Source organism: Tachyglossus aculeatus, chromosome 16, assembly GCF_015852505.1.
Source record: "Tachyglossus aculeatus isolate mTacAcu1 chromosome 16, mTacAcu1.pri, whole genome shotgun sequence".
Taxonomy (NCBI): Eukaryota; Metazoa; Chordata; class Mammalia; order Monotremata; family Tachyglossidae; genus Tachyglossus; species Tachyglossus aculeatus.
The window spans coordinates 25,732,085-25,758,322 of NC_052081.1; the positions used below are offsets into that span (position 1 = coordinate 25,732,085).

Sequence of the window (26,238 nt, forward strand, 5' to 3'; positions counted from 1 at the left end):
TTTTGACTCCTATACAGTTCATTAATGAAACCGACGGTGTCAATTAGACATATCGCTTGGCAACATTTATACTATTCATCTGGGTCTAGCGATAAACAACCCAAGGTAATGGAAAATATCATTCAACTAAATTTCAATCAATTCATTTCTTTATGGCACCCTTTGGGCCTCAAGATACTTGACTAGAGGGAGGAATTTGCTTAAATGAGGCTCTATCAAGGGTGTAACACAGTGTGGGTGCCCAATAAATCGTCACTGATGGTGGAAATGACCCGTAACCGGCTTCCTGAGAACAGCCAAGTGAACAGTTTAGAAACATAGAAAGCCAAAGAAAAGACAGGAGTTGAAAAAGACCAGACCTGAGGTAAATGAATAATAATAATTATTATTATGACGGTATTTGTTAAGCGCTTACTACGTGCCAGGTACTTTAGTAAGCTCTGGGGTGGATACAAGCAAATCGAGTTGGACATAGTCCCTGTCCCATGTGGGGCTCACAGTCTCAATCCCCACTTTACAGATGAGGTAACTGAGGCCCAGAGAAGGGAAGTGACTTGTCCAAGGTCACAAAGAAGACAGGTGGTGGAGCCTGGATTAGAACCCACTACTTTCTGATTCCCAGGCCCGTGCTCTATCCATTATGCCATGCTACTTCTCTGAACATTCCCTCATAAGGTGAAAATGAGAATGGGAAGGAGGGGAATCAAATTGGGGGGTTGAGGAAGGGAAGATAAAGTTATACATCTTTAACCAATCAATCAATGGTATTTATTGAGCCCTTACTATGTGCAGAGCACTGAACTTAGTGCCTGGGAGAGGACTTTCCCACAGAGTTAGCAGACATAGTCCCTGCCAACAACGAGCTTCCAGTCTAGAGTCTTGAAGGATTCTTGTGCGTTCACTGAACTGCACTCCAACAAGGGGGCCTAGACGGGATATGCTGCAGGGAAACCTTATTTAGAATTGCCCACGCAAGTGTAAAATCCGGGGAATCCCAAAATCCTGGTTGAGAAATTCACTGCTCAAGCTTATTTAGTTCCTCTTCCATTCAGAATCCATTCATTCATTCAGTCCTATTTACTGAGCACTTACTGTATGCAGAGCACTGTATACTCTCACTTGGGAGAGTATAATAGAATAATAGACACATTTTGAATTGTCACTGTCCAGCTGCTGTTAGATCATCCTTACTGTATTTTTTCCCCTGCCTGATCATTCTTTTTTTTTTTAATGGTATTTGTTAAGCGCTAAGCGTCATGCCGTAGTAAGCGCTGGGGTAGATGCAAGCTAATCAGTTTGGACACAGGACCATGTCCCACTTGGGGGTTCCCATTTAACAGATGAGATAACCGAGGCACAGAGAAGTTCAGTGACTTGTCCCAGGTCCTCCAACCCCCAGGCCCGTGCTCTCCTAGGTAAATGCTGCTTCCTAAGCCATAAGAGTATTTAGAAGCCATACTCACCCTACTTTTCTGACTCCTCTTGTGCTATCTCCATGAGATAGCTATTCGCCATCTCCATTCAAAGTTGAGAAAACGATGGCACCACCATATGATGCTATCACGTGACAAGCCAGTGACGGGAATAAAATGAAAACTTTGAGCTCTTTTTAGCCAGATGCTAAGCCTCTACAGCCAACTAGGGCAACTGAGTCCACCCAGGGTTTCCGATGAGGTGATCTGACCTTTTGGGGGGCATGGTAGCCCACAGGAGTCAAGGTTGAGATAATCCAGAAGCTCTGTAGCTGAGATGCACTGTAGGATTCAGGCTGCTAGCACTTGGATCAGATTTCATTGGTTCAGTAGCATTTACTGAACACCAACTGTGTACAGTCAGATGTTGTACTGCGTGCACTAGCTGCTAGACTCAAGATCAGTGTACGTCTGTTGTATTGTACTCTCCCAACCGCTTAGTACAGTGCTCTGCACACAGAAAGCGCTCAATAAATACGACTGACTGACCGCTTGGATGAGAACAACGGAAGTCGGAGCTCTGGAGGAGCTGATTAGCCAACCGTCCATCTCATTCCATTCCCATCTGTCTCATTTCCCTTCACTATACGTTCCGGTCATCAGCCATTTCGATTCTTGATATTGGGGAAAGTTCTAAAATACCCATCATTTCCTTCTTGCAAGGGTCAGGAGACCCACAGGCCTGCCTCTTATCATCTCCAATGGCAAGACTTTCCAGAAGACTGAGAGGTCTTTTAAAGGGTCCCCTCAAAATAATGTCTCTACAGACTGCTCCTTACCCGTGGCACTAAAGCAATCAGCTCTCCCTCTCCTACCGTACCTCACTTATTTCCTATTACAACCCAGCCCGCGCACTTCATTCCATCACCAACCCATTCACCATACCTCGATCTATTCATCTCGCCGCCGATCCCTTTTTCCGGCCTTCATCTACGCCAGACCATCACTCTCCCCACCTTCAAAGTCCGATTAAAATCACGTCCCCTCCAAGAGGCCTTCTTTGACTAAATCCTCACTTCCCCTACTCCCTTCTGGGCTTTTTCTTTTACGGTATTTGTTAAGTGCTTACAACGAGTCAAACACTGGAGTAGCTCCAAGCTAATCAGATTGGGCACAGTCCATATCCTACATGGGCTCACAGTCTTAATCCCCATTTGGAGTTAAGTAATTTACCCCCGGTCACATAGTGGTGGAGTCGGAATTAGAACCCAGGTCCTCTCACTCCCAAATCTGTGTTCTTTCCACCGAGCCATGCCGCACTGCCTAGGCACTTGAATCTGTCCCCCTTAACCAAACGATATTCACCCCACCCTCAGCTCCACAGCACTTATGCATGTACCTGTAATTAATTTATATTTACGTCTGTCTCCCACTCTGGATTGTAAGATCCTTGCGTGAACAGCCGGGCTCTTTCATTCATTCAATCATATTTATTGAGTGCTTACCATGTGCAGGACTGTTCTAAGTACTGCGTGCTTACTGTACTAAGCACTTGGGAGAATACAGGATAATAACAAACAGACACATTCCCTGTCCACAACAGTTCTTTGAAGGTACAGAAGCAGCATGGCCTTGTGGAAAGAGCACGGGCTTGGGAGCCAAAGGACCTGAGTTCTAATTCCACTCTATCATTTGTTGTGTGACCTTGGACAAGTCACTTCACTTCTCTGTGCCTCAGTTACCTCATCTGTAAAATAAGGATTAAGACTTTGAGCCCCATGTGTCCATCCTTTTAGCTTGTATCTAGCCCAGTGCTCAGTACAGCGCCTGAGACATAGTAAGTGCTAAACAAATATCGTTAACAAAAAGCAGAAAACAACCAGCTCAAGTACATGCTCCAAAACCTAAGAGGTAAGTTCACAAAGCCCACCACAACAACCTTCTCTTAGTGACCAAATTTACGCTGAAATGGTTTAATTTTAAATAGCTTTTGGCTTCCTCAGAAGAGTCTCATAACCAGAACATTTGGAGACTGTGTCTAAAGGGAATCCTTTGTCAACTCACTAGCACTGCTTCTGAACTGCTTAATTCTCTCACTCCCAAGAAGGAAGTATTCCCCAAACCAATTATTTCAAGTGGGCGCATGACAGGAGTCCCAACTTTTTCCATTTTAAGGGGTCTTGAATTTGAACCTGCCTTCTGCCAATGGGCCAAATAGACTTGGCAGTCTCATCCAGTCTCTACTGACCATCTGTCAGTCCGGCTTTCAGACCTAATATTTTGCCTTAATCACCTCGTTTCAGGCCAGAACGCGGCCGGATCCTCGGTGAGATGTTCTAGTGAAGCTCGGGAGCCGAGCTTCCCTAGCCCAGTCTCCAGACCGCCCTTCTCTCTCTCTCTTCTGCCTTGTTCGGGTTTCTCTACATTCCCCGAGTAAAGCAGGTAGCGGAAGGGGAGGAGAGGAAAATGGGAGCAGTCCATTTTTATTTTCCAAGGAAAGAACCGTTTCCGACCCAAGGGGCTTTCGTTTCCGCGGAAGTGACTTCCTTGGCCAAGAGCCAAAATGAAAGGGTCACAATGGGCATTTGCGGTAATTGGACAAGACCACGCATCACATCAGTGACCTTGGGCCTTTCTTCACACATGTGGAAACGAGCAGACACAGTAAGCAAAACCAGGTTCCAAGCTGCTTGCTGAAAGAACCGAAAGCACAGAACGAAATTTATTGTAGGAAAGCGCTGGACTGAAGAAAAGGCTCTGATCACCTCCCCTCCCCTGGCCACTTTGTCAAACATATTGCATCGCTTGAAAAAAACAAAAGAAAGAAAGAAAACTCTCAAAAAATGAAATACAGACTCCCTGGGGTATGGCAGACAGTGCTGGTAAAATATTCTAAGCAGAAGGCCCGAGGCTTGGTTACTGTTATGAGGTTTTACGCGGCTTAAAGCTGATGAAAACTCATGTGTTTAAAGCTTCATGCTTAGTGCCTGTTGGGCGAGTTTTCTGCCCAAAGTTTAAACATGGTTAGAGAACGAATGGAAAATCAAAAGGAGGTATCTCCCCCAATTTCTTACACACCCTAGCTGGGCTGAGGGGAACATCACTACTCTTCTCCAGTGCAGGCAAGGAATCCTTCACAACAGGGGAGGCTGGGGAAAAGGGTTCAGCCGAAATACGACCGGACCCTTCGACCAAAGGAGCCGAGGGTTCCGGCGGCTTCGGATCCTGGAACGGCAGTGCCTGAGGCGGATCTGAGCTGGAAAGGAAGTCGTACCGTTCCCGCTCCTCATCCGTCCCTGGACATCGCCAGGATGATGTCTAAAGCTTTCCAGCCAGAGCCCAGGTCTGGGCGTTAGAGGCCCTGGGTTCTAGTTCCCGCTCCGTGCCTGCTGGGTGACCTCGGGCTGGTCACTTAACCTTTCTGGACTTAAATTTCCTCCTCTGAAATGAGAACAACAATACCTGCCTCACCCTAACTCACAGGGGTGTTGTGAGGCCAAATGAGACAATCAAGACAACACTGGAAAAATAAAAGTGTTCAACTAATTCAGGGTATTCTTCTTCACCTTACTATTATTATTTGTATTGTTAAAGCCCTCCAATGAAGACATTCCACCCACTTTCCTGGAACCTCTGCCAATGACTCAGGTTCCTTACAGGGAAGAAGCTCTTCTTTTATTCCCTCCGGTTTTTTAATAAACTAGTACGGCAAGATCGATCGGGGACAAGACTACCCTTTAGGGAAGAGCTGATCAGCTGGATGTCATTAGGGATTCTTAAACTTTATAAATCACTCACAACCCAAGCCCAACCCGAACTCAAAGACTTGACCACGCCACACTCCGGAGAACAATTCTGAGGGAGAGGCCTATAGTTTCCACATCGAGGGTCAAATCTGCAGCCAGGTTTCCAGATGGTTTTTGCACCCTCCCAAGTGCTTAGTACAGTGCTCTGCACACAGTGAGCACTCAAGAAATACCATTGATTGACCAATCGATTGATTTCCACACACAAACCGAACTGGCTCCCTAGAGGGTATTCCCTCAGCCCTTGGGAACATGGCTTCATGGATGGATCCACATCCCCTCTCTGCTCAGCAGAGCAATGTCGCACACTCCTACAATCGTGCTCTTTCGGCTGCTTCTTACCTCCGGGCTGAGGAATTTCATCATGATTTCCTTCCCTTTCTCTCCCAGCTTTTCATCAGGAGCGATTTCATACTCTGCCTAGAAGAGAGAGAAAGAAAACGTCAGTATCTGTGCTTTCTAGAGATTCCCATATCCTTTTTTTTTTTTTTATCATGGCATTTATTAAGCGCTTACTATGTGCAACGCACTGTTCTAAGCACTGGGGCGATCGGGTTGTCCCACGTGGGGCTCCCAGTCTTCATCTCCATTTTCCAGATGAGGTAACTGAGGCCCAGAGAAGTGAAGTGACTTATCCAGAGTCACCCAGCTGACAAGTAGCGGAGCCAGGATTTGAACTCACGACCTCTGACTCCAAAGCCCGGGCTCTTGCCGTTGAGCCACGCTGCTTCTCTAATTGATCTTTCTATTCGGAGGATGAGGAAACATGACAATCGCTGAGCCACTTAATGCCCTGTCTTAAGAACAAATAAATACTCAGAAGCCACTCAGTCTATAGATCTTAGGGATCAATACACAAGTGGCCTCTGAAAGATATACTATTTATTTACCCTGCTCTGACTGCGATCCCCTTGTGGGACAGGGACTGCATTCAATTGCTCAAATTGTATCTACCTGAGCTCGTTGCTGTCACTGTTTAGTGCTGTATTGTACTTTCCCAAGCACTTAGTACAGTGCTCTGCACAGGGTAAGCATCCGATTGAATGAATGAACCAAGCCCTTAACAAACACCACGATTATTAAGAGAAGCAGAGAAGCAGCATGGCTTAGTGGAAAGAGCACAGACTTGGGAGTCAGAGTTTATAATAATAATAATAATGGTATTTATTAAGTGCTTACTATGTGCAAAGCACTGTTCTAAGCGCTGGGGAGGTAACAAGGTGATCAGGTTGTCCCACAGTCTTAATCCTCATTTTACAGATGAGCTGAGTCACAGAGAAGTTAAGAGACTTGCCCAAAGTCACACAGCTGACAACTGGCGGAGCCGGGATTTGAACCCATGACCTCTGACTCCAAAGCCCGGGCTCTTTCCACTGAGCCACGCTGCTTCTCGTGTGAGTTCTAATCCCGGCTCCGCCACTTGTCAGCTGTGCGACTTTGGGCAAGTCACAACTTCTCCGTGACTCAGTTCCCTCAGCTGGAAAATGGGAATTAGGACTGTGAGCCCCGCGTGGGACAACCTGATTACCTTGTATCTACCCTAGTGCTTAGAACAGTGCTTGGGACATAGTAAGCGCTTAATAAATACCATCATCATTATTATTATTATTATTATTAATGAGGTTCATTTCCATCATACAACTTCCATCATCCAAGGCCCTACTGAGAGCTCACCTCCTCCAGGAGGCCTTCCCAGACTGAGCCCCCTCCTTCCTCTCGCCCTCGCCCCCCTCTCCATCCCCCCGTCTTACCTCCTTCCCTTCCCCACAGCACTTGTATATACGTATATATGTTTGTACATATTTATTACTCTATTTATTAATTTTACTTGTACATATCTATTCTATTCATTTTATTTTGTTAATATGTTTGGTTTGGTTCTCTGTCTCCCCCTTCTAGACTGTGAGCCCACTGCTGGGTAGGGACCGTCTCTATATGTTGCCAACTTGGACTTCCCAAGCGCTTAGTACAGTGCTCTGCACACAGTAAGCGCTCAATAAATACGATCGATTGATTGATTGATTGACTGACTGATACAACTTGCAAGTTAGAAAAGATCACTAAAAGCGGAAAGTTCGGGGAGTTGAGGTTGTCATTTATCACTATACGCTGAACGTGCAGATTGATTAACTGTGTACAGTTATAAAACCCAAGGCTGTGTTCTTATTTTGTTAGTCACAGCTACTCAGAAAGGGGAAGGAGGAAATGATCTCAGTGAATGAGGCATTCTGAATGTTTTGCTCCAACAAATCCCTGTGGATTTCTCTGTTCCTACACCAAGATAACCTTGCATCCCTTCAGTCTCCAAAGCCCGGTCTTACCGGTCGGGCTTAGAAGAAGTTCTTAAAAAGACAAAAGCTTGGAAATGTTAAAAAAAAGGTCAAATTGAGCATGAATTCTGGGCTTTCGTTGGCACTCTGCATTCCAAGGACACACAACTAGTGAAGATTCAGACTTCCGTAGAGAAAGAGAAACAAGAGGACTTTATACACTGCTTTGCACATAGTAGGCGCTTAACAAATGCCATTATTATTATTGTTATTATTATTATTATTATTATTATTATTATTATCATTATTCAAGGTGACAAGCATTACTGATGAACACTAGTCAAAAGCACTGAGCATGCGTCGAAGAGACCGAGAGATTTTTTCATCTTAAGGTTAAAAGCATCCGGCAAATGAACTTGGAAGTGACTAGCCTTTCGGAGAAAGCTAGTCTCAGGACATAATGGCAGCGAGATTATACGGATTCATTCATTCAGTCGCATTTATTGAGCGCTTACTGTGTGCAGAGCACTGTACTAAGCGCTTGGGAAAGTATAATACAGCAAAAAAGAGAGACAATCCCTGCCCACAACGAGCTCACGGTCTAGACGATCTCTGGCAGATATCCTCTGCACGAAGCTAGAAGAGCAAGCATCTATAGGCTCGGGATTATAGAATTATTTTAACTATTAATATATATATGAATATATATTAATATATTTTAACTATTTAAATATGTTTGTACATATTTATTACTCTATTTATTTATTTTACTTGTGCATATCTATTCTATTTATTTTCTTTTGTTAGTATGTTTGGTTTTGTTCTCCGTCTCCCCCTTTTAGACTGTGAGCCCACTGCTGGGTAGGGACTGTCTCTATATGTTGCCAATTTGTACTTCCCAAGCGCTTAGTACAGTGCTCTGCACATAGTAAGCGCTCAATAAATACGATTGATGATGATGATGATGATGATGATGATACTCGGTGTATTCAGAATGCTAGATTTCAGTGTTCTCACCTACTCGTGGTGACACATCTGTTTAACAAAGGAAGGTCTCTGAACATCTTAAAGTCCTCGCTAAAACTTTAATCATACTGGATTTAAAATGAAAGAAAGATAAAGCATCTCTTTCGGGCCATCACCTCTAAGAATAATCTCCTGAGTGAATGGGGACAGAAGTGATGATGTAGCAAATGAGAAGAGGCCGGAATGCTTACTACTGGCTGAGGGATTCCTTCAGTCGTATTTATTGAGCGCTTGCTGAGTGCAGAGCACTGTACTAAGCACCTGAGGGATCCAAATTCCCTCCTTTACAAACCCAAACCGGATCAATACCACAGGAGAAGCAGCGTGGCTCAGGGGAAAGAGCAAGGGCTTGGGAGGCGGAGGTCATGGGTTCGAATCCCCACTCCGTCAAGCTTCAGCTGTGTGACTTTGGGCAAGTCTCTGTGCCTGAGTTCCCTCATCTGTAAAATGGGGATTAAGCCTGTGAGCCCACCGTGGGACAACCTGATCACCTTGTAACCTCCCCGGCGCTTAGAACAGTGCTTTGCACATAGTAAGCACTTAATAAATGCCATTATTATTATTCTCTGTGCCTCAGTTACCTCATCTGTAAAACGGGGACTAAGACTGTGAGCCCCCCGTGGGACAACCTGATCACCTTGTAACCTCCCCGGTGCTTAGAACAGTGCTTTGCACATAGTAAGCACTTAATAAATGCCATTATTATTATTCTCTGTGCTTCAGTTACCTCATCTGTAAAACGGGGACTAAGACTGTGAGCCCCAAGTGGGGCAACCTGATCACCTTATATCCTCCCCAGCGCTTAGAACAGTGCTTTGCACATAATAAGCGCTTAACAAATGCCATTATTATTATTATAGGAGGCCCGGCTGAGACTGATAGAGTCTGGTTTTGACATTAACTGTCTCAGGTCGCCCATTTAATTTTTTTTAAATGGTACTGTTAAGTGCTTACTATGTGCCAGGCACTGTACTAGCTCTCCCACGTCATTTATTTTACTTGTACATATCTATTCTATTTATTTTATTTTGTTAGTATGTCTCTGTCTCCCCCATTTAGAATGTGAGCCCACTGTTGGGTAGGGACTGTCTCTATATGTTGCCAGTTTGTACTTCCCAAGCCCTTAGTACAGTGCTCTGCACACAGTAAGCGCTCAATAAATACGATTGATTGATTGATTGATTGATTGATTGTACTAAGTGATGAGGGAGAAACAAGTTAATCAGGTTGCCTACGGTCCACGTCCCACACTGGGCTCTCGGCCTTAATCCCCATTTTACAGATGAGGTAACCGAGACACAGAGAAGTGACGTGATTTGCCCAAGGTCACACGGCAGGGCCAGAATTAGAAGGTAGGGCCTTCTGACACCAGGCCCACGCTCCATCCACTGGGCCATACTGTTTCTCAACTAGCAAATAACGGGCCGTCCCAGCAGCCGCGACTGAAATTTAGCTTCAACTTGATAAACAGTTGCAAGACAAGGACCACAGAGGAACAAAACCAGAATGCACACGTGAACTACTACTCCCTTTGATTACCATCTGTTACCACAATGCAGGACTTCCCTTGCAAGCCTTCTGAAGATGAACTATATTAAGTTCCTGTAAAACATACTGGAAGGGTGGGTTTTTCATTTTTTAATCCAATTTCCGGTCCATTTAGATCATATCTGGCAGACGGACATGCAACTCTTAACAGCCTGGGCACTCAAGAACATTTATGCTCCCCGTAACGTGTTCTCCTCAAACTGGACTGACAAATAAAGTAATGAAAAAAGGGGGCTATTTCAAAGAAGATGAGCGAGGCTCTCTTATCTCGGTACTTCTAAGTTATGATCAATTTGAGAACCGCCTCTGGAAGGAAATGCTAATCTAAAATAAGGAGTGGAACACGAAGCATTTAATAAGAAAAATCCACTTCAATTATTTATGTGCACACAGCTGCCAAAGAATAGTAGTTTCTCGGTTACCTCACCACGGAGAGGGCCATATGAATATAATTCTGAACTCAGCTGAACAAAATTCACGATTCACCCAATATTTCCTCTTTCGGTTATTCCTCCTAATTATAAAGCTTTCTGTCATCGTTGCTGGAAGCGCCTTATGAGATGTTGCTGGGGTTTTGTTTTTTTTTTTTAACAAAACACCACAACTAACTTTAGCAAAAATTGAAAATAAAACTGCTTACGGTGTGCAGAGCACTGTGCTAAGCGCTTGGGAAGTCCAAGTTGGCAACATATAGAGACGGTCCCTACCCAACAGCGGGCTCACAGTCTAGAAGGGGGAGACAGACAACCAAACAAGACATATTAACAAAATAAAATAAATAGAATAAATGTGTACAAATAAAATAAATAAATAGAGTGATAAATTCATTCATTCATTCGATCGTATTTATTGAGCGCTTACGGCGTGCAGAGCACTGTACTAAGTGCTTGGGAAGTCCAAGTTGGCAACATATAGAGACGGTCCCTACCCAACAGCGGGTTCACAGTCTAGAAGGGGGAGACAGAGAACAAAACAAGACATATTAACAAAATAAAATAAATAGAATAAATATGTACAAATAAAATAAATAAATAGAGTGATAAATTCATTCATTCATTCAATCGTATTTATTGAGCGCTTACGGTGTGCAGAGCACTGTACTAAGCGCTTGGGAAGTCCAAGTTGGCAACATCTAGGGACGGTCCCTACCCAACAGCGGGCTCACAGTCTAGAAGGGGGAGACAGACAACAAAACAAGACATGTTAACAAAATAAAATAAATAAGAATAAATCTGCACAAATAAAATAGAGTAATAAATTCATTCAATCGTATTTATTGAGCGCTTACGGTGTGCAGAGCACTGTACTAAGCACTTGGGAAGTACAAGTTGGCAACATATAGAGACGGTCCCTACGCAACAGTGGGCTCACAGTCTAGAAGGGGGAGACAGAGAACAAAACAAGACATATTAACAAAATAAAATAAATAGAATAAATGTGTACAAATAAAATAGAGTAATAAATATGTACAAACATATATACATATATACAGGTACTGTGGGGAGGGGAAGGAGGTAAGGTGGGGGGGATGGGGAGGGGGAGAAGGGGCAGAGGAAGGAGGGGGCTCAGTCTGGGTAGGTCATTTCACTTCTCGGGGTCTCAGTTTCCTCACCTGCACAATGGGGATTCAATACCCGCTCTCCCTTCTACTTAGACTACGAGCCCCACGTGGGACAGGGCCGTGATTAACCTCTATCTAACCCGGAGCTTAGAACAGTGCCTGACACGTAGTAAAACGCTTAATGAATGCAATAAAAAAAGATAAAAGATATGTTCCCGGCCTTCGAGGAAACACTCTTGCCTCCAGACACTCCCTCCTCCAGTCCATATTCCAAATTGGATCATCTTCCTGAAAAGTCACAAAGTCACACCTCTTCGCTTTACTTCCATTGAGAAGCAGCGTTCATTGGAAAGAGCCCGGGCTTTGGAGTCAGAGGTCATGGGTTCGAATCCCAGCTCCGCCACATGTCTGCTGTGTGACCTTGGGCAAGTCACTTAACTTCTCTGAGCCTCAGTTCCCTCATCTGTAAAATGGGGATTAAGACTGTGAGCCCCACGTTGGACAACTTGATCACCTTGTATCCCCCCCAGCGCTTAGAACAGTGCTCTGCACATAGTAAGCGCTTAACAAATGCCATCATCATTATTATTATTATTATTATTGCAGTCTATCACTCTCCACATCAGAAAAAAACTCTCCTTGCGACTGGCTTCAAGGCGCTCTGCCAGCTCTCTCCATTTTCTCATATTAATTCTCCTTTGCATGCTGTTCTCGTGACTTGGAACTCCCTTTCCCGGCAAATCCTCCAGACCTCAGTCTTCCCCCTCTTCAAAGCCCCCTTGAAATCCTTCCTTCCTAAGAAATCTTCCCCAGTTCATTTCCAACATCCTCAGTCACATCAATCCGACGGCCCGTTCTTGCGCTTTGGCATTTATACCTGTTTTCAGCACTTGGACACATATATGTGTGTGTATACATAGACACGTATATGTATACATGTATTCAATTCAAAGTACAAATTCAATTCAAAATACGTGTATTCAATTAAACAATCAATTTATTTATTCTTCTAGGACACATATGTGTGTGTGTATACATAGACACATATATGTATACATGCATTCAATTCAAAATACAAATTCAATTCAAAATACATGTATTCAATTAAACTATCAATTTATTTATTCTTCTAGACTGTGAGCCCGCTGTTGGGTAGGGATTGTCTCAATGTGTTGCCAACTTGTACTTCCCAAGCGCTTCGTACAGTGTTCTGCACACAGTAAGCGCTCAATAAATACGATTTCCAACATTCTCAGTCACATCAATCCAATGGCCCGTTCTTGCGTTTTGGCATTTATACCTATTTTCAGCACTTGGGCACATATATGTGTGTGTATATATAGACACGTATATGTATACATGTATTCAATTCAAAATACAAATTCAATTCAAAATACATGTACTCAATTAAACAATCAATTTATTTATTCTTCTAGGACACATATGTGTGTGTGTATACATAGACACATATATGTATACATGTATTCAATTCAAAATACAAATTCAATTCAAAATACATGTATTCAATTAAACTATCGATTTATTTATTCTTCTAGACTGTGAGCCCGCTGTTGGGTAGGGATTGTCTCTATGTGTGGCCGACTTGGACTTCCCAAGCGCTTAGTACAGTGCTCTGCACACAGTAAGCGCTCAATAAATATGATTGATTGATTGATTGATTATTATTTCATTATTTTTCTGTCGGTCTGCCCAGTAAGTTCCTTGTAGGGAGGGAACTTGTTTTGGGTTTCCGTTGCACATTCCTAAGCACAATTTTGTTCCAGGCACTGTACTAAGCGCTAAAGTGGATAAAAGATTAACTGGGGCCTCACGGTCTTGATCCCCATTTTACAGATGAGGTAACTGAGGCCCAGAGAAGTTAAGTGACTTACCCAAGGTCACACGGCAGACACCGGAGAAACAGTGTGGCCTGGTGGAAAGAGCACGGGCCTGGGTGCCAGGAGGATGTAGGTTCTAATCCCAGCTCTGTCAACTGCTTGCTGTGTGACCTTGGACAAATCCCTAAACTTTTTTGGGCCTCCCTATCCTCAACTATAAAATGGGGCTTAAGTCTGCTCCCCTGAGTACTCAGTACAGTGCTCTGCAGCCAGGAGGAGAGCTAGCTGGTTAATAAATACTATTGCCGATGGATTATTTGAAAGAAGTCTTTCTTGTGGTTTGTTCTGAACTCAGAACCTTCGAGCTTCAGGGTTAGAAGCCCTGTTTTCCCAATTCACACCCTCCCTGATATAATAATAACAATAATAATGGCATTTATTAAGCGCTTACTACGTGCAAAGCACCGTTCTAAGCGCTGGGGAGGTTACAGAGTGATCAGGTTGTCCCACGGGGGGCTCACAGTCTTAATCCCCATTTTCCAGATGAGGGAACTGAGGCCCAGGGAAGTGAAGTGACTCGCCCAAAGTCACACAGCTGACAGTTGGCAGGGCCGGGATTTGAACCCAGGACCTCGGACTCCAAAGCCCGCTCTCTTCCCACTGAGCCGCGCTGCTTCTCGGCGTGCTTATCCACCTTAACCAATGGAAGCCATGCTAGTCTCTATAACTCCGTAAACAAGAATTCAATCCCTACATTTCGGAGGGCATTTTTTGAAGATTTCCAAAAAAAAAACCCCGTACCTGCGTGCAACGCAGAGCTAATGCAGTTTCGAACTGACTATAGTAACTATGTGGGGCATGGGACTGGGTGTTTAGATGTCCCGCGCCCTATTCCCTGCCTGCTGTGTGACTTTGGGCAAGTCACTTCACTCACACAAACAATAATAAGACACTGTGAGCTGTCCATGCGGGACAGGGACTTTATCTAATCTGTTTATATTGTATCTACTCCAAATCTTAGTCCAGTGGTTGGCACATAGCACTCAACTAATACCGCAATTATTATTACCATCATAATCACTCTTAATAACTTATCTGATATTCCTGTCCTCTGAGCGGGGTTATAATAATACACCTGATTGATCAAATGGATCAAAATTCAGCCAAGAAACTACTAATTCTTGCTCAGAGTTCAGAAACGAAGAGGGACGTTGTGGCCTCTAATCCCGGCTCTGCCACCAACGCCTGCGTGACCTTGGGCGAGTCGCTTCCCTTCCCTGGGCCTCAGTTACCTCATCTGGAAAATGGGGATTGAGACTGTGTCCCACCCTATCTGCCTGTATCCACCCCAATGCTTCGTACCATGCCTGGCACATAGTAAGCACTTACCAAATGCCACGGTTGTTATTATTATTGTTACTACGCGTTGGGATGGATATGAACCAATCAGGGTGGACAAAGTCCCCGTCCCACGTGGGGCTCACGGTCTCAATCCCCATTTAGGTGACTGAGGCACAGAGAAGTGAAGTGACTTGCCTAAAGTCACACAGCAGACAGATGGCAGAGCCGGAATTAGAACTCATGACCTTCTAACTCCCGGGACAGCGTTCTCTCCACCCTATCATGCCGTACTCTTTTGGGCACTTGGTATCCATCCCACCCTCAGTCCCACAGCACTTATGTACATATCCATCATCATCATCATCATCATCATCAATCGTATTTATTGAGTGCTTACTATGTGCAGAGCACTGTACTAAGCGCTTGGGAAGTACAAATAGGCAACATATAGAGACAGTCCCTACCCAACAGTGGGCTCACAGTCTAAAAGGGGGAGACAGAGAACAAAACCAAACATACTAACAAAATAAAATAAATAGAATAGATATGTACAAGTAAAATAAATAGAGTAATAAATATGTACAAACATATATACATATATACAGGTGCTGTGGGGAAGGGATCCATAATTTATTCATCTACATTAGTGTCTGTCCCCCCCTCTAGACTGCAAGCTCGACGCGGGCAGGGAACGTGTCTGCAAACTTTGTTCTCGTTTACCCTCCCAAGTGCTTACTACAGTGCTCTGCACACAGTGAGTGCTCTATAAATAACACTGATGACGATTATTCTTGCAGCCCGCTTAATGGCACAGAAACGCTATTATTGGTCATAAAAAGAGCTAATGTTCCAATTAAAAACGGAAACGACAGGACTCAACTTCGGCCTAGAAAAGCAATCTCGAAGTCGCCAGGAAAGGCTGCCTCGGAAAGGGTCCGGGTCGACACCCAGAATGAAAAGCAAAAATGGGTTATTTTTAATGGATCGGTCCAGGTTTCAATTTGGAGGAGGAATTGCGGCCTGAATTGTATCGGTTGTTTGAGGAAAAAGTTCCAACCACGAGAAAGCGATGCCCTCTTTCAGGGCTTCAAACTTTCGATCCTGGTGGGGAAATAAAACGCATTTCAGATGAGAAATCGTGCTTCCGCTGGAAAACTCAATAAAGTCTTCATGCGTAAAAGAGGCGTTTCAATGTACACGCCTCTGACGTACGGAACGGGCAGAGAAAAGGCTCGGCTAATTGACGGGACTGAAGACCAGAAATGCTAATAGGAGTCAGTTGGCCTAGGTGTACGTGTGCACATCATTAGCGGGCATGTCTAAAAGTGGTTTAATACGTCTATACTGGGTAATGAAAACAGTTTTATTAAAAAAAAACCTGTGAGTGAGCCCCAAAGAGAAGGAGGTTTTCACGGCTATAATTAAAATGGATGTCTATTTCATTTCTTTACCTCATTAATTTACTATATATGTTTAATAAGGTAGGCAAGCTGGAAAATTCCCCATGCCGATCCCAACCCACACTTCCCTTTTTCCCTTAAATACCTCCAGGCAGCGCTCCGCATTGCTTTCTTTTCTCTTCCGAACCGGAGTTTAATGGCCAAGAGAGAACGGAAGGAGGTTTCTGCCGCTGTTACCACTGCCAGAAATGTACCTGGCAACTCCTTCCCCACATGACCGCATCCAAAAAGGAATAGCTAGAACTTTTTTTTTTTAATGTTACTCGTTAAGCGCGTATTATGCGTCCAGCTCTGGGGTAGGTACAAGTTTATCAGGCTGGACACAGTCCCTACCCTACATGGGGCTCGGCTCGCAGTCCAAGTTGGAGGGAGGATGATTTCAGCCCCGTTTTACGGATGAGGTAACCGAGACCCACAGAAATTATGGGACTTGCTCGAAGTCACACAGCAGACAAGCGACTGAGCTGGGATTAGAAAACCAAGTCCTGTGATTCCCAGGCCCGTGCTCTTTCCACTAAGCCACGCAGCTTCTCTTCTTTGCCTTTGGAAATCGATCACTCGATAGTATTTATTGAGCGCTCACTGTGTACAGAGCATGGTACTAAGTGCTTCAAGGCTCTCCAACACCTCTCCCCCTCCTACCTCACCTCCCTTCTCTCCTTCTCCAGCCCAGCCCTCACCCTCCGCTCCTCCACCGCTGATCTCCTCACCGTACCTCGCTCTCGCCTGTCCCGCCATCGACCCCCGGCCCACGTCATCCCCCAGGCCCGGAATGCCCTCCCTCTGCCCATCCGCCAAGCTAGCTCTCTTCCTCCCTTCAAGGCCCTACTGAGAGCTCACCTCCTCCAGGAGGCCTTCCCAGACTGAGCCCCTTCCTTCCTCTCCCCCTCGTCCCCCTCTCCATCCCCCCATCTTACCTCCTTCCCTTCCCCACAGCACCTGTATATATGTATATATGTTTGTACATATTTTTTTACTCTATTTATTTATTTATTTATTTTATTTGTACATATCTATTCTATTTATTTTATTTTGTTAGTATGTTTGGTTTTGTTCTCTGTCTCCCCCTTTTAGACTGTGAGCCCACGGTTGAGTAGGGACTGTCTCTATATGTTGCCAATTTGTACTTCCCAAGCGCTTAGTACAGTGCTCTGCACATAGTAAGCGCTCAATAAATACGATTGATGATGATGATGATGATGCTTGGGGAAACACAAATCCTGTGAAACTTCCCCCAGTTTGCACTCCGCTTTGCGTGCTTTCAGCGCTTCGTGTTTGCCGATCGCTTCCTCACGTCCTCCCCTCCCGCCTGAAGCTCTCTCCTCCTTCACATCCGGGAGGCCGCTGCTCTCCCCGTTTTTGAAGCCCTTCGGAAATCACGCTTCCTCTGGGCTGTCTTTCCTCATTCATCTCTCTTCTCCCCCCACCTTATTTCCCTCCTGCTTTCATTCCAACACTTTCACATCCCCGAAATACCAGGGCACTCACCAAGTCCGCCACCTCCACGTCACTTCGGTGGATATCTGTACTCTCATCGCTTCAACCTACTTGTTGAACCCACTATTTTAGTATGAGTCTCCTCCACTATACCGTAAACTCCTTGGTTTGCAAGGGATCCTGTCTCCTATTATTGCTTCCTCCTGACAATAATAACGGTACTTGTTGCGTGCTTTCAATGTGTCGAGCACCGTTCGAAGCACTGGGGTAGATAGAAGTTAATCAGGTTGGGGACACACACATGTCCCACATGGAGCTCACAGTTTAAGTTGGATAATGCAAAGTTACAGGTTCCTTATGCGTCGTTAGCAATCTCTTCAAAAGAATCTAGTCTCTTGCTGAGTTAGACGGGGCTGGATTTTCCTGAATTTTCCCTTTCATTTTCGATTATAAATCAACATATTAGCAAAATAAAGAAACAAAAGAGAAATCTTCTTTGGGAGCTCATCTCGTGGGGAATCACAGAATTGGAGAATCAACGATTCGGATGGCACGTGGTTATTAATGGGGCCAGACACAACATTCAGCTTCTGTGTGAAACTAAGCGTTCCGGGAGCGACGCAGAATCTACGCACTATTTGGAGAAATAATGATTTATATGCGGCCTTCTGGCCTCGGGGCTTATGCATTCATCACAAAAGGACAAAAGTGTAATATAAGTCTGGAAACATCAGAAGAATCAACTTACCACTGAATCAAGGAACCTAATACAGCACTCAAGTTCGGGTCGAGTTTCACAGAACTGTCGGAAAAGAAGCCTTCCAATCGGCTGCTTGTCACATAAACTGCAGTAATCACTGTCTGGAGGTGATAAAAGAAAAGGGAAGTGAAAATGGGAGAGTCTCTTTGACACAGTGCCGTGCAGAGTGCAAGTTTTAGACAGGCAATGAACCCCAAGCTTGGTCCCCGACAACACAAAACGGCGCGGCCGAAACAAAGACCCTGTGGTAACGATCTGCGGCGATTTGTACGGCACATAAATAATGATGGGCATTAGGATCTTCCCCCACTCGGTGGGTTCACTCAGATCTACAATTGTTCACATTTTCACTATGTGATTCGGCTAGAACATTGTTAGGGGATTTGGGAACGCTCAACCGATTGTAAACTCGTGGGCAGGGAATGGGTTACTGTTTATTGTTACAGTATGCTCTCCCAAGACCTTAGTACATTACTCTGCACACAGCAAGTGCTAAATAAATGCGACTAAAGGAATGAGTTCAGATTCGGTGGTGCTGGAAGAAACGCCTTGGAGACTGCATGTGCTTTTTTTAAATGGTATTTGTTAGAACAGTGCTTTGCACATAGTAAGCGCTTAACAAATGCCAATTATTTATTTATTTTATTTATTTTAAGCACTTACTGTGTGCCAGGCACTGTACTAAGCACTGGAGTAGATGCAAGATGACCAGGTTGGGCACAGCCCATGTCTCACACACTCACAGTCTTAATCCCCATTTTACAGGCGAGATGATGGGCTTGACATCAGAGTAGGTGGTACTACAGTGTGAGTGCTTAGTACAGTGCTTGGCACATAGTAAGTGTTTACTATGGTAACAAATACCATTAATATTATCATTATTATTATTAAGCAGTCTTCCACATTATGGGGGTTTCGTAAGAACTCAACGGCCACATTTTAGGAGATCCAGGAGATGGATTCTAGACAATCTCCCTCACCACAGACAGAGGTTTTCAATCAAACTGAGAAAATGCCATTATAATAAAACAAAAGGGGGTGTTTGGGGGCTTTTTTTTTATTTTTCAAATCAGTTCCCTCTCCATAAGTCTTTTCTGCCTGGAAATGAATTTGTGCAGAATGGACAGTAAATCGGGAAATCGGCCAATGAATTAAAAACAGTTGATATTACCCATTGTGAATGTCTACCTGCAGCACAGACGCGACATTGCCGCCAAACCAACAAAAGGGATATCACTGAACAGAGGGGCATGTGTTTTAATGGCTTTGCCTCCGGGTGTGATGTGGGTGATGCGTTCTTCTGGAGCTTAGGAAGAAGAGGAAACCCTTCCGACGCAGTGTATCGTGAAACTTGTGCCCAAGCAAACAATCTTCCAGACGGTTTAAAGCTAGAACACTGCTCTTGCAGACTGACCGCGGGATACACCTTTCAGCATCTCACTGGCAAGTTGGGAGTGACTTCGTCAAGGAGGGGGAAGAGAAGGATGCTGAGGGCAAGAGTAGCGATAGGATTTATTAAGCGTTTCCTTTGTGCAGCTGTTTGCCCCCTGGCCCACCAGGATGGTGGGCAGCAAACGGAGGCAAATGCGAACGGGCTCCGGAGGCCAAGCGGAGTTGCCTGAGAAATCAGCAGCTTCCTCCCTACTCAGCATCCCCGGGAAGAAACCCCATTTCCCAGGAGAAGCAGTGAGGCTTAGTGGATAGAGCCTGGTCCCCAGCACTGAGAACAGTGCACATAGCACGAGTACCATAATTATTAGTTATCGCTATTATTATCAGGAATGGTGGGGCAGGTAGGGAATCCCCTGTAATGACTGTTACAACACTGGGAAAATTGCAACTCGGCCCTTAAAGGAGGGCCAGAGCACTAATTAGTCCAAGAACTGTTTCTCCCAGCATCGAAGAGTCTGCTGCCTTCCATAATTCATAATGTATAATTTATAGAAATGCAACTGATGCACATATCTATAATCAATCAATCAATCGCATTTATTGAGCGCTTACTGTGTGCAGAGCACTGCACAAAGCGCTTGGGAAGTCCAAGTTGGCAACATCTAGAGACGGTCCCTACCCAGCAGTGGGCTCACAGTCTAGAAGGGAGAGACAGAGAACAAAACAAATCATATTAGCAAAATAAAATAAATAGAATAAATATGTACAAATAAAAGAGTAATAAATATGTACAAACATATACAGCTATAAATTATACATCATAAATTATAATTATTATAATTATTATTATATTATTATATTTATTAATATAAATACATATGTCTGTCTCCCCCTCTAGACTGTAAGCTCATTGTGGGTAGGGAATGTCTAACAATTCTACTGTACTCTCCTAAACACTTAGTACAGTGCTCTGCACAAAGTAAGTGCTCAGTAAATACCACTGACTGAATGACTGATTCAAGCCATTGAGTGTGGGGGCCCAGATGGGAATTTTTCATTCATTCATTCATTCATTCATTCATTCATTCATTCAGTTAGTCAGTCAGTCAGTCATATTTATTGAGCGCTTATTGTGAGCAAAGCACTGTAGTAAGCACTTGGAGGAGTACAATAATAACAACAAACAGACACACTCCTGCCCACAACGAGCTCACAGTGTAGAGGGGGAGACAGACATTAGAGTAAATGCATAAATAAATAAATTAGATCTATACGGATATATACGACAGATATTTTTGATGGCGTGATTATGGTCCCCCATAAAGGCCTGGCTACAGACAAACAGCTATCCTGAGGCCGGGAAAAATCTGCCCATCTCCTTCCTCCTTATTTGAAGAGTGTTTCATTGGTGGGGAGGCCCAGGATGCTAGAGGACTTCCACTCCTTCATTCATTCAGTCGTATTTATTGCTTTCTTACTGTGTGTGTCCTCTTACCTCATCCTCCAGATCAATTTAATCAGTGGCATTTCATAGGTGCACCATATGTACTGAGCACTTGGGAGAGGACAAGAAAATCAGTGCACATGTTCTCTGCCCTCGTGGATTTTTCAGACGCTTCCTAAAATCCATCAATCCTATTTATTGAGAGCTTACAAAACGCCACTTTAAATGCATAACTCCCTCCTCAGAAACCTCCACTGCTACCCATTTCTCTCTGCCTCAGACTGAGACTTCTGATCATTTGCTTCTAAACTGTAAGCTCACTGTGGACAGAGAACGTTTCTACCAAATCTGCTGTACCCTCCCAAGCTCTTTGTAGGGCTCTGCACACAGTAAGCACTCAATAAATACCACTGATTGATTTGTTTCAAGACTCTCAACCACCTTCCTCTATTTTATCTTTCTGTGCTCTCCTTCCATTACACCGAAGCCTGTTCTCTCTTCCAAGATAACATCCAAGATGAACTTTCCCATCTCTAACCCTTTAGGCATATTCCTCCTCTGGAGGGAACGCTCCTGTCTCAGACCCTCCAAACCACATCCTTCCTCCCTTTCAAAGCCCTGAAGCTATATCCTCCCGGAAACATTTCCCATTTAATCCCGGTCAGGTCATCCTGCAGCACGTGTACATATATTGGTTTATTTATTCGAATTATTTACTCCTTTTTGGTTTCCTTTGGCTTTCGCCATACACGTTTTCCTCTGCTTCCTATGGTAGTTATTCAATTTGCAGGGCTTGTCTCCCCGATTTGATTGTAAGCTCCTGCAGGGCAGGGTCCACGTCGCCTAATTCTAAGTTCTCAGATGGGTGGTTCAGTGATCAGCAGCAATAAGCACACACTGAATATTCATCGTCAATCGTATTTATTGAGCGCTTACTGTGTGCAGAGCACTGTACTAAGCGCTTGGGAAGTACAAATTGGCAACATACAGAGACAGTCCCTACCCAACAGTGGGCTCACAGTCTAAAAGAATATTAATTGAATATTGAATATTAATATTAAAAGAATATCTAACTGAATATTAATTATTACGGTAGGACTATCAAACCTTCTACATCCCAGCACACTCCAGTCCTCTGGTACTAACCTTCGCACTGTACCTCATTCCCGCCTGTCTCGCCGTCGATCCCCGGCCCAAGTCCTACCTCTGGCCTGGAATGCCCTCCCTCCTCAAATCCACCCAACTTCAAAGCCCTACTGAAAGCTTACCTCCTCCAGGAAGCCTTCCCAGACTAAGGCCCCCTTTTCCTCCACTCCCCCTCTCTTCCCCATCGCCCTGACTCGCTCCCTTTGCTCTCCCCCCTTTCCCCGCCCCACAGCACTTGCGTATATACATACATATTTATAATTATAATTCTATTCATTTTTATTAATGATGTGCACATCGCTATAATTCTATTTATTTATAATGATGCTACTGATGCCTGTTTACTTGTTTTGATGTCTGTCTCCCCCCTTCTAGACTGTGAGCCCCTTGTGGGCAGGAACTGCCTCTGTTTGTTGCTGAACTGTATTTCCCAAGCACTCAGTACAGTGCTCTGCACACAGTAAGCGCTCCATACATATGACTGCATGAATGAATAACCTGGTGAACACGCAACTGAATAATAATAATAATAATAATAATGATGGCATTTATTAAGCGCTTACTATGTGCAAAGCACTGTTCTAAGCACTGGGGAGGTTACAAGGTGGATCAGGTTGTCCCATGGGGGGCTCATAGTCTTCACCCCCATTTTAGGGTGATTCTCTACAATAGAGGCTTCCAGATGGCTGCACTGTTAATAGAGAATGCATAACAGCAAATACAGTAAAGAATAATCTTTAGCTACACATAATGCAAAAAGAATTTACAGTTACCTGTAGTTTTTTAGCCATAGTCACCCACAGTGATAAAACCTCGCTAGCGAAAATGTCAGCTTCAGGCCTGAAGAATGACTCTGTGTGCTTGTGTGTGTGTGTTAAATAACTTACCAATGCATGGACACTCACAAATATACACACATAGTCTTATTTCCATGGATGACATGGATTCTGCTCATTTAATCCCTTTTACTGAGTGCTTACTGTGTGCAGGGCACTGCACTACTACCACTAATAATAATGGCATTTTTTATTAAGCGCTTACTATGTGCAAAGCACTGTTCTAAGCGCTGGGGAGGCTACAAGGTGATCAGGTTGTCCCTCGGGGGGCTCACGACCTTAATCCCCATTTTCCAGATGAGGTAACTGAGGCCCAGAGACGTGAAGTGACTTGCCCAAAGTCACCCAGCTGACAAGTGGCGGAGCCGGGATTCAAACCCATGACCTCTGACTCCAAAGCCCGGGCTCTTTCCACCGAGCCACGCTGCTTCTCTAAGCACTTGGAAAATACAATGCAGCAATAAAGAGAGACAATCCCTGCCCACAATGGGCTCACAGTCTAGAATGGGGGAGACGGACTTCAAAACAAGTAAACAGGCTTCGATATAAACAGAAGTATAGAAATATACATATATACATAAGCGCTGTGGGAAGGGGGTGGAGGGAGGGAGTCGAGGTGATGCAGAAGGGAGGGGAAGCAGAGGAAAAGGGGGTTTAATCTTGGAAGGCCCCTTGGAGGAAGTGTGCCTTCACCAACTGTCAGCTCCCCCTTTTAGACTGTGAGCCCGCTGTTGGGTAGGGACTGTCTCTATATGTTGCCAACTTGTACTTCCCAAGCACTTAGTACAGTGCTCTGCATATAGTAAGCGCTCAATAAATACGATTGATTGATTGATTGACTTTAGGCAAGTCACAACTTCTCTATGCCTCAGTTCCCTCATCTGGAAAATGGGGATTAAGACTGCGAGCCCCCCGTGGGACAACCTGATCACCTCGTAACCTCCCCAGCGCTTAGACCAGTGCTTTGCACATAGTTAGCGCTTAATAAATGCCATTATTATTATTATTATTATTATTCAGTAGGGCTTTGAAGGGGGGGCAGAGTGATTGTCTGGAGGATTTGAGGAGGGAGGGCATTCCAGGCCACAGGTAGGACGTGGGCCAGGGGTCTGTGGCGGGACAGGCGAGGGCGAGGCACCGAGGGAAGGTTGGCACCAGAGGAGAGGAGGGTGCGGGCTGGGATGGAGAAGGAGAGAAAGGAGGCGAGGTAAGAAGGGGCAAGGTGATGGGGAGCTTTGAAGCCATTGGTGAGATGGTTTTGTTTGAGGAGGTTGATAGGCAACCACTGGAGATTTTGGAGGAGGGGGGCTATTCATTCATTCATTCATCATTCATTCATTCGTATCTATTGAGCACTTACTGTGTGCAGAGCACTGTACTAAGCGCCTGGGAAGTCCAAGCTGGCAACATCTAGAGACGGTCCCTACCCAACATTCAATCATATCTATTGAGCGCTTACTGTGTGCAGAGCACTGGACTAAGCTCCTGGGAAGTCCAAGTTGGCAACATCTAGAGACGGTCCCTACCCAACAGCGGGCTCACTGTCTAGAAGGGGGGGACAGACAACAAAACATATTAACAAAATAAAATAGAATAAATATGTACAAATAAAATAGAGTAATAAATCCATACACACATATATACAGGTGCTGTGGGGAGGGGGAGGAGGGGGAGAGGAAGGAGGGGGCTCAGTCTGGCTATCTTGTGATTGTGTGTAATGTGCTTTTTTTTTTCTTTTTATTTCTTAAATGACGGGCGCTTTTCCCAGGTGGGGGGCGGGTTCTGAGAAAATAATAATAATAATTGGGGTATTTGTTAAGCGCTTAGTATGTGTAAGCGCTGGGGCGGATACAAGCAAATCGGGTAGGACACGGTCCCTGTCCCACGTGGCGCTCACAGTCTCAACCCCCATTTTACAGATGAGGGAACTGAGGCACAGAGAAGTGAACAGATGAGGGAACTGAGGCACAGAGGAGTGAAGTGACTCGCCCAGGGTCACACAGCAGATACGTGGCCGAGCCGGGATGGGAGCCCGTGACCTTCGACTCCCGGCCCCGTGCTCTAGCCACTAGGCCATGACAGTGGTTTCAACGGGGGATGACTGCTGAGTACAATCAATCAATCAATCAATTGTATTTATTGAGCGCTTACTGTGTGCAGAGCACTGTACTAAGCGCTTGGGAAGTACAAATTGGCAACATATAGAGACAGTCCCTACCCAACAGTGGGCTCACAGTCTAAAAGTGGGCTCACAGTCTTAAAAGTGGGCTCACAGTCTAAAAGCAGTGTGTGGCTCAGTGGGAAGAGCCAGGGCTTTGGAGTCAGAGGTCATGGGTTCGAATACCAGTTCTGCCAATTGTCAGCTGTGTGACTTTGGGAAAGTCACTTCACTTCTCTGTGTCTCAGTTCCCTCATCTGTAAAATGAGGATTAAGACTGTGAGCCCCCCATGGGACAACCTGATCACCTTGTAAACTCCGCGGCGCTTAGAGCAGTGCTTTGTACATAGTAAGCGCTTAATAAATGCCATCATCATCATCATCATCAAGCCTTAACCTTGGGAGGGAGAAGCCCTGCCCTTCTAGGGGGTGGCAGCAAGATTTCTGCTCCGGCGAGGAAGTCAAGGTTTTGCACACCTCAGGCCTTGCCAAAGCAGGGTGTAAGAGCCAGATGAAGCCTCCTCAAAAGCTCAATCAATCAACCGTATTTATTGAGCGCTTACTGTGTGCCGAGCACTGTACTAAGCGCTTGGGAAGTACAAGTTGGCAGCATATAGAGACAGTCCCTGTCCTCACCACCGGTTTCTGGGGGCCTGATTATCCAAATGCGCTAGAACGCTCACTTCACTTCGTCGATCCGTTCCCTGAAAATAATTCGTGCTGAGGAGAAATGACTGTCTTACAGTTAGGAAACCGGGATTTTAAACGGATACAAAATATTATTCAATTCTAACAGGAGCTAA

The 26,238-nt window shown here is 44.8% G+C and overlaps 1 protein-coding gene across 1 annotated transcript in view; it reads right to left on the reverse strand.

Moving 5' to 3' along the window:
• The window catches only part of GRK5 (G protein-coupled receptor kinase 5), a 285,939-nt gene that overhangs the window by 71,093 nt on the left and 188,608 nt on the right, over window positions 1-26,238 (reverse strand). Inside the window, exons 3-4 of the mRNA XM_038758122.1 lie at window positions 18,448-18,560; window positions 5,561-5,638 (exon numbers count right to left, since the gene is read on the reverse strand). Of these exons, the coding sequence (XP_038614050.1) occupies window positions 5,561-5,638; window positions 18,448-18,560 (191 nt within the window). The remainder of the gene's footprint in view (window positions 1-5,560; window positions 5,639-18,447; window positions 18,561-26,238) is intronic.